Here is a 12,609-nt window from a genome sequence, read left to right on the forward strand (position 1 = left end):
GGTTCCTTATATATATATATATATAACTGATTTCAGAGAGGAAGTGAGAAATAGAAACATCAATGATAAGAGAGAATCCTTAATAAGTTGCCTCCTGCACACCCACATTGGGGATCAAGCCCAGAACCCAGGCGTGTGCCCTGACTGGGAATGGAACTGTGACCTCCTGGTTCATAGGTCGAGCCAGGCCAGCCGGGCAAGCCTATAAAATATTCTCTAATAGTCCCTTTTCTTTTTCCAGGGAAGATTGTGTTTCCCTGGGCACCCAGCGCAGGGCAAACAGACAGGCATGGAGCAGAGCCGCGCTATGCAGCCAGAGAGGACCTGGCCAAGGCTGCTTCGCAGCTGAGCCTTATGGTGCTACAGTCTTTGTGGGCCGTTTGGCACTGAATGAAGTTTCCTTCTTCACCACACTCCAAACTGGGCATTCTTGTGAGTGTTGAATTGGTTTAAACCCACATAAAGTCATGTAATTTAAAAAATAGGTAATAACATTGAATGCGTTAAAAGAGCACAGGGATAAGATTTTGCACACTTGGTCCCACATACTTCTATGTTCCCTTGCATTTTCTGGAAATACTAACGCATTGTTTTCTTCTCCTTAGAGAACGACTGCAACCTGGTCTATACGTACCTCTCAGTACTGAGCCAACCCCCAACGCTGTGGTATAAAATACTTTGTGTAAGTTAACGGGAGCGCCGCGCCACCTCCAGGCCACACCCCCACTTCCGCCAGTCCCACCGCCTCGAGGCGCCCTTCCCGGGCTGTTTCCGGCGACGCCTGTGGTAAGAGCCCGCTCTCGGAGCCCGCCTGGCTCCGGGGGAGGCGGGCGGCGCCGCAGGCATCGCGGCGGACAGCCCTGCGCTCTGCGCGCCGAGGACCCGGGAGGACCCCAGCGACGGAGGCAGCACAAGGCCCGGCGACGCGGCGGCTTTGGTGGAAGCGGCCCCTGGACTGATAGCGCGCTGGTCTGTGGAGCCCTCTCAGCCCGCCGCCCTCGCCCTCGCCCTCGCCCTCGCCGCTGGCTGATCCCGGTGCAGCCGGCGCCATGTCTGTGAGCGAGATCTTCGTGGAGCTGCAGGGCTTTCTGGCTGCCGAGCAGGACATCCGGGAGGTGAGCCTGTTGCCCCGACCCCTTTCTCCGCTCCGGTGGGCCCATCGCCCGTCCTTCCCGTCGCTTAGCCTCCCAGGGCCGGTGCTTCCCTCTGGGTTGTGCTTGGGGCGAGTCCCTCGTCCCGCCCCGGGTTCCGGTCTCCCCTCGGCTTCTCCTGCCTCATCTGAGCGCCAGTTCCCCCCTTCCCGCACCCGCGGACCTCAAAGCCTCAGCCAGCTCCTGGGACTCAGACGGCTGCGGTTTATGTGTTGTCGGTGTCTTTTAAGGCGCCTCTGGGCCTCTCTGTAAAGCTCCTATGGCTTCTCATTACACGTAGGGTAAAAACCCAAGAGTGTGTGTGTGTGTGTGTGTGTGTGTGTGTTGGATGTCATTTTACCCCACCTTCTGTTCTATTATGATCGCTTTACTTCCCTTTAATTTCTCTAGTTCCCCCGTAGTTCCTGCCTCAGAAGTTTTGCATGCCTTCTGCTCTTCCTGAAATATGCTTCTTTCCACCGCCCCTCTTCTCCCCCATTCATCTCCTGGATTTCACAGGCCAAACGATCTTTTGCCTGTTATGGTTTCTAGTAACGCATTAACATCTTAAGGAATTTGTGCAATTTCTGTCTTTTGAATGTCAGTTGAGCTGCCAGAAAGGATGGGACTGTGCTTGGTTCCCCAGCATTTACACAATGCCAGCACATAAATGTGCTCAGTGAATATTTGTAAAACGAATGAATGAAAAATACGCACCCCCTGTATTGCATCTTATTCTTGTCTTGTCAAACTGCATTCAGATGCCTCCACTATCTTTCAGTGTTCCTGCAGGATAGTGGAGATGGGGGAGGTGGCTATTATCCTTTGAAGGTTAAATGAGAAACCTAAGGCTTTTTGATGACTTCCTGAAGGTCTCAGAGAGGAAGTAAGTGGAAGAGTCAAGATTCAAACCTGGCTATTTTCTGTTCCAGTTCAGTCCTTGTAAAGATAGTTAGTGTTTCCAATGTATGTGAAGGTGTCATAAATCAAACATGCTACTTAGCATATTTGATTTGAGGCTATGATAATAATGATGTTGAATTTACGTAATATTTTGGTTTTTAATTCTTCTAGGAAATCCGAAAAGTAGTGCAGAGTTTAGAACAAACAGCTCGGGAGATTTTAACTCTACTGCAAGGGGTCCATCAGGGTTCTGGGTTTCAGGACAGTAAGTATTTTGTTTTGACTTTTGAGGTTTTAATCCAGTTCATCGATCTCATTTAAAGGGTTTTACCTTCCAAACAACATTTCAGCTCTGTGTCATTTCATTATGAGATGTTCCTCATACTTTATGTTTGATTAAAAATTGGAGTAGGTGAGTTTATCATTCTTACAGGTTTACAGAATTCTGTGTTTTGATTGATTTTCCACTTTCATGTAATATGGAATGTTTTCTATTTGATGAAGTTCTGCTGCTGATGATAGTAGTATATCATAGTTCACGTGTGTATTCAGCAACTTTTATTTAGTGCTTCAAAAACACCAAACCTTTCATATATTGAATATGGTTTAATATGCATTTGTAGATATGAAATAGCCAGTGTAAAATGTTCTTTAAAATATATATATATATATATATATATATATATATATATATATATTACTTTATTGATTTCAGAGAGGAAGGGAGAAGGAGAGAGAATCATTGACCGACTGCCTCCTGCACACCCCCCACTGGGGATCAAGGCTGGAATTGAACCTGGGACCCCTCAGTCTATAAGCTGACACTAACCACTGAGCCAAGTCCACCAGAGCTGTAAAATGTCCTGAATGTGTGTGTAGTTAGTCCCTTGAATGGATGAAAATCAACTATTGTAAATTTAGACATGGAGCCTTCATTGTAAGCACAATTGAAAAAGCTGAAATACATTTTCAGATGGAGAATGATATAATAAAGTATTTTATAGGTGTCAGAGGCAAGTCATTTTTCTCCATGATATGTAGTTGGTCAGCTTGATTGAGAATAATTGGTAAAACTTTTATTTGACCAAATAAGAGAGCTAGAAAGCAGATCAATTTTAAGCCTTTTTTGAGGACCGCCTAGGAATGCATCTGGTGTGCAGCCCCTTAGAGATGAAGTCACTTCCGATCGCTTACGATGTGCTTCCTAACATTCCCTTTCAGCAAGTTTTTGTTTATTTTTCAGTATTGGTTCATCTGTAGGGAAACTAGAGGTGAAAATTTGAAAGCCAGGTTGAAAAGCAGAGATACATACCCTATATTTTGTCATGTGCTTTTTTAAAAACTTGATTTATTTCCAGGTAGACTGCATAGATTAAGTGATAGTAAGTACTAAGCAATATTAAGTATTTGAAATTTGGTCTTTCATTATGATGTTTGATTATCATTTGTTTTTTGTTTTGTTTTTGGTGTGATCAGTTCCAAAGAGGTGTTTGAAAGCTCGAGAACATTTTGGTACTGTGAAAACACATCTAATGTCTTTGAAGACCAAGTTCCCTGCTGAACAGTATTACAGGTTTGTAAGAAAGTAGCATTATTTTATAACGTTAAGTTAAAAAAAGGCAGAAAAGTGATATGTGCTGAATAATTGCTTAGCACTAGGTAAAAAATCCCTCTATTTAGAAGAAGTAACAAAAAGAAAATAATCAAACTATTAATGGCAGTATTTGAACGGTGACAAAATTGGTGATATTTTCTTCCCTTTCATTTTCAAGATTTTCTTAAAAGATCATGTATAATTTTTGCAATGAAAAAACAAAATATTCGTTGTATGAGGTCAAAATAAAGAATATCTTTTTAGTATATTCAAGTTGCTTGTGAAGTTAGATGAACCATATCTGCTATTTAGTTTATGGAGTTGAGCTTTACCTTAAAGCTTGACTTTCACTGCCAAGTAAAATATTTACCCAATATTTTATGTTGTATATTGCTGGATTTATACCACCAGTTATTTTAAAGTATATATTTTTTTATGAAAGAAAAATTGTTGCCAATCATAACTGTGAAACATATAGATTATAAAATACATCCCGATTTCACAGATATTAAACGGATGTAGATGAAATATGGTAAGTAAGAACCTAAAATACCTACTTATGTTTATTCTCTTACTGAAAAAGATATTCACTTAAGATGTGTTTATGGGCAATAAATAGGACATGTATGTGGGGAGTGGATAGCACAACCTCACAAGATTTTTTTTTTTTTTAATATATTTTATTGATTTTTTACAGAGAGGAGGAGAGAGGGATAGAGAGCTAGAAACGTCGATGAGAGAGAAACATTGACCAGCTGCCTCTTGCACACCCCCTACCAGGGATGTGCCCGCAATCAATGTACATGCCCTTGACCGGAATCGAACCTGGGACCTTTCAGTCTGCAGACCGATGCTCTACCACTGAGCCAAACCGGTTTCGGCTCACAAGATTTTTTAAGGCAGGAATTGGCAAACCACTTGTGGCCTGCTGCCTCTAAAAGCTAAGAATTGCTTCCTTATTTTAAAGCTGTTAAAAGAAAAACAGCCAAATAAGAAAGCCTAAATATTTATCTGGCCCTTCACAGAGAGTTTGACGAACCTTGCAAAGATAGTAACGGAAGCTTATCAAAGTAGGAGGATAGAATTGTCAGGGTCTTTCGAGACCATGTAATTTGGAGTCATACACAAGCTGCCCTGTGGCTGATTTGGCCCTCAGAAGGTTCTGTTTGGTCTGCATTGTTGAAATTTTTTTTTGAATTGTTGCCATGGTAGGCATAGAATAAATATCCAGAAGTTGTCCTATTTCTTTTCCAGGTTTCTGGCTCAGTTTAACCCAGTATCCCTGAGGTTTTAAGTCTATGTAGTGATGGCAAATGATAGTTATTACTTATATGTGTGAATCAGGATTTTCTTGATATTCTACACTCAAAATGTAGGAATGAGTTAGGTGTTGAAGCTGATGTACAATTGTGTTTCTCCTCAGTCTTCAGTTGCCAATATTTATTTCTCTCAGAGCACTATCATTGTTCTTATTTATTAAGAACACCAGAGATGCACGAAGATTTGGGCAAGAATGGGCCTACTTCCCGTCTGCCGGCACCGCCTTTGCTCTGGCTGGAGCTGCCTTTCCACTTCCCATACTGCCCAGAGGCCTGGAGCAGCTGGGGTGGTGCAGAACGCCTGCATCCTGCCCTGCCCATGGCTGCTCTACGCCTGTGCATGCAAACTAACTCACCATCTTTGTTGGGTTAATTTGCATATTCAATCTTGATTGGCTGGTGGGCGTCGTGAAGGTACAGTCAGTTAGCAAGTTACTCTTTTATTAGTGTAGATAATCTTCCATAATCTTCAGCTGTAAATTTTTGTATTCATAAAATTGAATCATGCTTATTTATTTATTTATTAAAATATATTTTATTGACTTTTTTACAGAGAGGCAGTGAAAGGGATAGAGAGTTAGAAACATCAATGAGAGAGAAACATTGATCAGCTGCCCCCTACATACCAGCCTACTGGGGATGTGCCTGCAGCCAAAGTACATGCCCCTGACCGGAATTGAACCTGGGACCATTCAGCTCACAGGCCGACGCTCTATCCACTGAACCAAACCGGTTTGGGCCATGCTTATTTATTAAACTTTTAATGTATAATATTATAAATTTGAACTTGCAAAATTTACACTAAATCTATCTAATATATTTAAATGTCATATTGCTCTTACATGCTTCATATGTTGGGGTTTCATGTAAAATTTTATTTGAAAAAGAATTCCAATTCTAAAATGTTTGAACTTGCCCTAACCGGTTTGGCTCAGTGGATGGAGCAGCGGGTCCCAGGTTCCATTCCAGTCAAGGGCATGTACCTTGGTTGAGGGCACATCCCCAGTAGGGGGTGTGCAGGAGGCAGCTGATTGATGTTTCTCGCTCATCGGTGTTTCTGACTCCCTCTCCCTCTCCCTCTCTATAAGAAAATCAGTAACCTACATTTTAAAAACATGTTTGAACTTGACTGTGTGAAGCCTGTCTTTTTTAAGGCCCCTGGCCGCTGACCCTCGGTGCTTGTCTTTCTGTAGATTTCACGAGCACTGGCGGTTTGTGCTGCAGCGGCTGGTCTTCTTGGCAGCCTTCGTTGTGTACTTGGAGTCAGAAACACTAGTGACTCGAGAAGCAGTGACAGAGATTCTTGGCAGTAAGTGTCTTCATTAGTATTCACCTACAGAACCAGTACTGATGGATAGGTTAATTTTTGTTGGTTTATATTTTCTATTATAACAAATGAAAACAAGATAGAAAACCAGTTACTTGGAAACATAAAACCTAAAAATATGTAGTGGCTGCTCTTTGTACTTGGGTGTTGTATTTGTAAAATTCAGTTTTTTAAAATGTCCAGGCTGCAGAAAAGTTAGAAGAATAATACAGTGAATGCATGTTTTCAGCTCACTTAGGCTCACTGCTTTTAACGTTTTGCCACATCTGCGTAGTCTCCTCACTTGGTGTGTCTGTGTGTGCATGTGTGCATTTGTGTGCTCTTGTCAAGCATTTGAAGTCAGTTGCAGATATTGTGGTTTCTTCCTGCCTCTTCTGAAAACAAATATTCTCTGACGTTTTTTGTGCTATTACTTTTTAAGAGAAAAGTCGACAGGAAAATTGAATTTTGCTTGAGAGATAGAAAAATTCTCAATGAGGTCTAGTTGCCAAGGTTAATATCATATGTCAACTATAATTGAAAAATAAGAATGACTAGGAAACAAAAGATTGTACTAAATGATTCATCCTTTTTCACACATTTAAAAAAAATGCTAAGGCTTAAATTATATTCATATTATGACCTCATTTTTATTTTGACTTTTTTTTTTTTTAGTTGAGCCAGATCGGGAGAAAGGATTTCATCTGGATGTAGAAGATTATCTCTCAGGAGTTCTAATTCTTGCTAGTGAACTGGTAATATACTTAGTAATTTGCCATTTTCATTCTTTTTCTTTTTTTACTGTTAATTGGTTAATACTAACATAAATTTCAGGTGTACGATATTATAGCTTGATATCTATATACTCGATCGTATGCTCACCACCAAAGTCTGGTTTCCATCTGTCACCATGTATTTGACCCCTGTTACTCCCCCTTCCCAATTTCCCCTCCGTTAAACACCAGTCTGTTGTGTGTATCTGTGAGTTTGTTTTGCCTTTTTTTTTTTTTTTTTTTTACGTTTTCACGTATAAGGAAGAGCATTTATTTTTCTCCATCTTATTTCTCTTGCCATAATATCCTCAAGGTCCACCCATGTTGACATAAATGGCAAGATTTCATTCTTTTTTTTTTTTTTTTAAATATATTTTATTGATTTTGTACAGAGAGGAAGGGAGAGAGAGATAGGGAGTAAGGAACATTGATGAGAGAGAGTCATCTATCAGCTGCCTCTTCTACACCCCCTACTGGGGATATGCCCGCAACCAAGGTACATGCCCTTGACCGGAATCGAACCTGGGACCTTTCAGTCCCCAAGCCGACGCTCTATCCATTGAGCCAAACCGGTTTCGGCAAGATTTCATTCTTTCTAATGGCTGCATGGTATTCCATTGTATATATACCACTTCTTTATTTATTCATCCATCTGTGGACACTTAATTTTTTTATATATCTTGGCTGTTAAAAATAAAGTTTCAAATTAATGTTTTATATTCTTTGGATAAATACCCAGAAGTAGAATAGGTGGACCATAATAGTTCTCTTCTTAGTCTTTTGAGGAATCTCCATACTGTTTTTCATGGTGGCTGTACCAATTTACTTTCCCATTAATAGTGTATGAGGTTTCCCTTTCCTTCACATCCTCCCCAGCATTTGTTATCTCCTATTTCTTTTTTTTCTTTTTTTAAAATATATTTTATTGATTTTTCACAGGGAGGAAAAGAGAGGGATAGAGAGTCAGAAACATCGATGAGAGAGAACCATCGATCAGCTGCCTCCTGCACACCCCCCACTGGGGATGCGCCTGCAACCAAGGCACATGCCCTTGACTGGAATCGAACCTGGGACCTTTCAGTCCGCAGGCCGACGCTCTATCCACTGAGCCATACCGGTCCCGGCTATCTCCTATTTCTTGGATAATAGCCATTCTAACAGGTGTGAAGAGGTGTGAAGTGATAAAATCATTGTGATTTTGATTTGCATTTTCCTGGTGATTAGTGATAATGAGCATTTTTTCATGTGTCTGTTAGCCATCTGTATGTCTTTCTTGGAAACATGGCTATTCAGGTCCTCTGCCCATTTTTGTGTGTCTTTGTTATTCTTCACCTGAGGATATTTTTTCCTTTGCTTTTCAGAGAGAGTAGGAGGGAGGTAAGGAGACAGGAGGGAGAGAGGGAGGAAGGGAGGGAGGAAGAAAAGTAGAGAGGGGAGGAGAAAGGGGAGACATCGATGTGAGAAACACACACCGACTGGTTGCTTCTGCAGGCACCCCAACCAGGGATGAAGAGTGAACTCGCAACTGAGGTGCGTGCCCATTGACTGGAAACTGAACATGAGACCCTCTGGTGCATAGGCTGCCACTTTAACCACTTAGCTACACTGGCCAGGGCCTGCCCAATCTTAATTAGGTTGTTTTTGTTGTTGAGTTGTATGAGTTCTTTATATGTTTTTTATATTAGTATCTTATTGTGAGTACCATTTGCAAATATCTTGTCCCATTTGGTTGGTTGCCTTGGCTGTTGATGGCTTCCCTTGCTGTGCAAAAGCTTGGTTTGATGGCTGTCTCATTTGTTTATTTTTGTTTATCTTGCCTTGCAGTCAAATTCACAAAAGCACTACTCAGACTGATGACCAGAAGCTTAGTGCCTATATTATTGTCTGTGTGTTTTATTGTTTCAGAGATAATACTCAGGTCTTTAGTCCATTTTGAGTTATTTTTTATGTACGGTGTACAATAGCAGTTTAGTTTCATTCTCTTGCATAGGGTGTCCAGTTTTCCCAACTTTTTTTAAAGAAACTTCCTCCAGAGTATATTCTTGTCTCCTTTGTTGTAAGTTACTTGTCCATATATGTCTGGGATTGTTTCTGGGCTCAGTTCTGTTCCATTGGTCTCTGTGTGTTTTCTGCCATTACCATATTGTTAATTATTGTAGCTTTGTAGAATAGTTTGAAATCAGGCAGTGTGATACCTCTGGCTGTGACCTTTTTTCCTCAGGATTTCTATTTGGGATCTTTTGTGGTTTCAAAATTTGAGGATTTGTTTTGTTATGCCATTAGGATTTTGAATAGTGGAGTGCTCTAGATAATACGGACATTGTAACAATATTAATTCTTCTAGTCTATGGACACAATGTTTTTTTCATTTTTTTTTGTCTTTAATTTCTTTCAAGAAAGAATGTCTTATCCCTTCCAGTGTACAGTGTTTCCTTTCCTTTGCTTATTTCTGGGTATTTTATTTTTTCTATTGCAGTTGTAAATGGGATTGTTTTTCTTTATTAATCTTTCTGATAGTTCATTGTTAGCATATAGAACTACAACAGATTTCTGTATGTTGATTTTGTGTTCTGAAAGTTTATTTCTAATAGTTTTTTTGTGGGATCTTTAGGGATTTCTATATATAAAGTCATGCCATCTGCAAATAGTGGTATAATAGTTTTACTCTTTTCATTCCAATTTGGATGCCTTTTATTTCTTGCCTAATTTCTCTGACTAGGACTTCTAGTAATGTTGAGTAAAACTGGCAAGAGTGGGTGTCCTTGTCTTGTTTCTGTTCTATTTTAGAGGAAAAGCTTTGGTTTTCACTGTTGAGTATGAAGTTAGCTAGCTGTGGGTTTGTCTTATATGGCCTTTGTTATGTTGAGGCACTTTTCCTTCTATACCCATTTTATTGAGAGGTTTCTTTAAAAATCATAAATGGCTTCCTGGCTGGTGTGGCTCAGGGGTTGAGCACACCTATGAACCAGGCGATCACAGTTCCATTCCCTGTCAGGGCATATGCCCAGGTTGCAGGTTTGATCCCCAGTAGGGGGATGTTCAGGAAGCAGCTGATTTATTATTTTCTCTCATAATTGATGTTTCTCTCTCTCCCTTCCTCTCTGAAATAAAAAAATACATATATATTTAAAAAACCATAAATGGATGTTGTATCCTGTCACATTCTTTTTCTGCAGCTGGCGAGATGATCATACGATTTTTACTTTCATTTTGTTAATGTATATACTACATTGATTGATTTGCAAATGTAGACCCATCCCTGTATCTCTACAGTGAAATGCATTTGATTGTGGTGTATGATTCTTTAAATGTATTATTGTATTTTTTTTTTTTAAATATATTTTATTGATTTTGTACAGAGAGGAAGGGAGAGAGATAGAGAGTTAGAAACATCGATGAGAGAGATCAGCCGCCTCTTGCACACCCCCTACTGGGGATATGCCCGCAACCAAGGCACATTCCCTTGACCGGATTCGAACCCGGGACCCTTCAGTCCCCAAGCCAACGCTCCATCCATTGAGCCAAACCGGTCCCGGCGTATTATTGTATTTGATTTGCTAGTATTTTGTTGAGGACTTTTGCATCTCTTTATTAGAAATATTGGCCTGTAATCCGTGTGTGTGTGTGTGTGTGTGTGTGTGTGTGTGTTCCTGCCTGGTTTTGCTTTCCAAATAATGATGTCTGAGTTAGGAAACATTCATTCTTTCCTCTTCAATATTTTGGAAGAGTTGGAGATGGAAAGGTATTACATTCTTTGAATGTTGGTAGAATTCAGCTGTGAAGTTGTCTGGTCCGGGAGCCGTTTGTTTTTTTCACCTTGCCACTTCACTGTCATTTTTTAAATGGGCACCAAGTTCCCGGGAGTCTGATTCATTCAGAAGCCATCTGTTGTCACCCGATAGTTGGTATGAGTTTTGTTAGTCATCAGGGAAATGCCAGTTCTGACGAGGTGCATATTTGCTAATATGTGAATTTTTTTTTTTTTAATATATTTTATTGATTTTTTACAGAGAGGAAGGGAGAGAGAGAGAGAGAGAGAGAGAGAGAGAGAGAGAGCGCGAGCGAGCGCGCGCGCGCGCTAGAAACGTCAATGAGAGAGAAACATCAAGCAGCTGGGGATGTGCCCGCAACCAATGTACATGCCCTTGCCCAGAATCGAACCTGGGACTTTTCAGTCCGCAGACCGACACTCTACCACTGAGCCAAACCTGCTTCGGCTAATGTGTGAATTTTTAAAAGATGACTATACCTCTTTGTTTCAAAGTTCCTGGTAACGGTGTTAGCTCATAAAATTGTTTTGGAGAACAACCTAAAGGTAATATGTGAAAGTGTTGTGGCCTGCGGGTCTTGCAGTTGTGATTTGGAGGGCATGCTAAGGTGGAGCCACGCTGAAACACATCCCCATCTCTCTTTCCTTGTACAGTCGAGGCTCTCTGTCAACAGTGTGACTGCTGGAGACTACTCCCGGCCCCTGCACATCTCCACCTTCATCAACGAGCTGGATTCCGGGTTCCGCCTCCTCAACCTGAAAAACGACTCCCTGAGGAAGCGCTACGACGGCCTGAAGTACGATGTGAAGAAAGTGGAGGAGGTGGTCTATGACCTCTCCATCCGAGGCTTCAACAAGGAGACGGCAGCAGCCTGTGGGGAGAAGTAGGAGACTCTGCAGGCCTGGCCTTGCTGACCTCGGTGGCTGCCAGTGAGCCTGAGCGCAGGGCCGCTCACGGTAGTTACGGTGCCCTGTTGCTAAGCACCGCGCTTTATTTTCTTAGCCAGTGTGTGGTGTGTGTATCAGAATTGGAACACTTGTTTGGGGTTAAAGATCAGCCTTTACAAGACAGGTTTTTTGTTGTTGTTGTTTTAGTGAATTTGCTCTGTAATTTAGTTCTGTCAAAAGCGCAAATGTCAGTCTCTTGGTAAAGTTTACTTCCTGCTTACCCTGATGCTGTTGATGTCCTGATTGAGAAGTTTATTGTCTTGTGATCCTTGTTATTTTCTATATCCAAAGTAGCCCCATACACAGATTTGTAAACAGGTTATTAAAAAGATGGTTGCCAACCAAAGGCCACTTACTTTACATTTTCCTCTCTCATAAGCCAGGTGAGTAATTCACGTGTTGAGATTCTTTACAAGGGAGTTAATAGCTCCAGTGTTCCCTCACTGCCTTCAACACTTAGAATTAAACTGCAAACAGATACTTTTGGGAAGTTTTTGTATTAAAGAATTGAGTACATGCTATCGTTTGGCTGTTTATCAGATGTGGGGGTAGCGCTTAGTGTTTAAACACCTTGGTTTCCTGATGTTGCCTTCACATTGTGCTGTTACAAGCAATTAAAAATCGTTTTCACACACATCTTTAACACTTCATATGATATATATTTCTAAGATATGAAACCTTTTTCCTAGCAGCCAGCTACACTCTTGGGTGTGGGAGTATAAAGTCACCCAGTCAAGTTAGTTAGCAATACCCTGACCGATGTGTTCTGAGAGAAAAGTGCTGTGCTTTGCCTGGAAGGAAGAGAAAACGGATTAAAAAACAAAGCAGCAGAAAAAATGAACCAGCAGATTTGGCACAGTTTCCAGA

General features: G+C 41.1%; 1 protein-coding gene across 4 annotated transcripts; it reads left to right on the top strand.

Annotated features, from left to right (window-relative positions):
* Window positions 1–831: 831 nt before the first annotated feature.
* Window positions 832–11,962, top strand: TSN (translin). Of its 4 annotated transcripts, none has more exons than XM_036422304.2 (6): window positions 837–1,115; window positions 2,205–2,298; window positions 3,510–3,606; window positions 6,140–6,255; window positions 6,928–7,007; window positions 11,430–11,962. In XM_036422304.2, exons 1-6 carry the CDS (start codon window positions 1,050–1,052, stop codon window positions 11,625–11,627), a joined length of 651 nt encoding a protein of 216 aa, XP_036278197.1. In that variant the 5' UTR covers window positions 837–1,049; the 3' UTR covers window positions 11,628–11,962. The 4 variants fall into 4 exon arrangements, with proteins under 4 accessions (XP_036278199.1, XP_036278197.1, XP_036278196.1 ...); XM_036422303.2 differs by having other exon boundaries at window positions 857–1,115; window positions 11,449–11,962; XM_036422305.2 differs by lacking the exon at window positions 837–1,115 and adding an exon at window positions 1,786–1,809 and having other exon boundaries at window positions 11,449–11,962.
* The last annotated feature ends 647 nt before the right edge of the window (window positions 11,963–12,609 follow it).

This window comes from Pipistrellus kuhlii, unplaced genomic scaffold (assembly GCF_014108245.1).
Source record: "Pipistrellus kuhlii isolate mPipKuh1 unplaced genomic scaffold, mPipKuh1.p scaffold_m20_p_7, whole genome shotgun sequence".
Lineage (NCBI taxonomy): Eukaryota > Metazoa > Chordata > Mammalia > Chiroptera > Vespertilionidae > Pipistrellus > Pipistrellus kuhlii.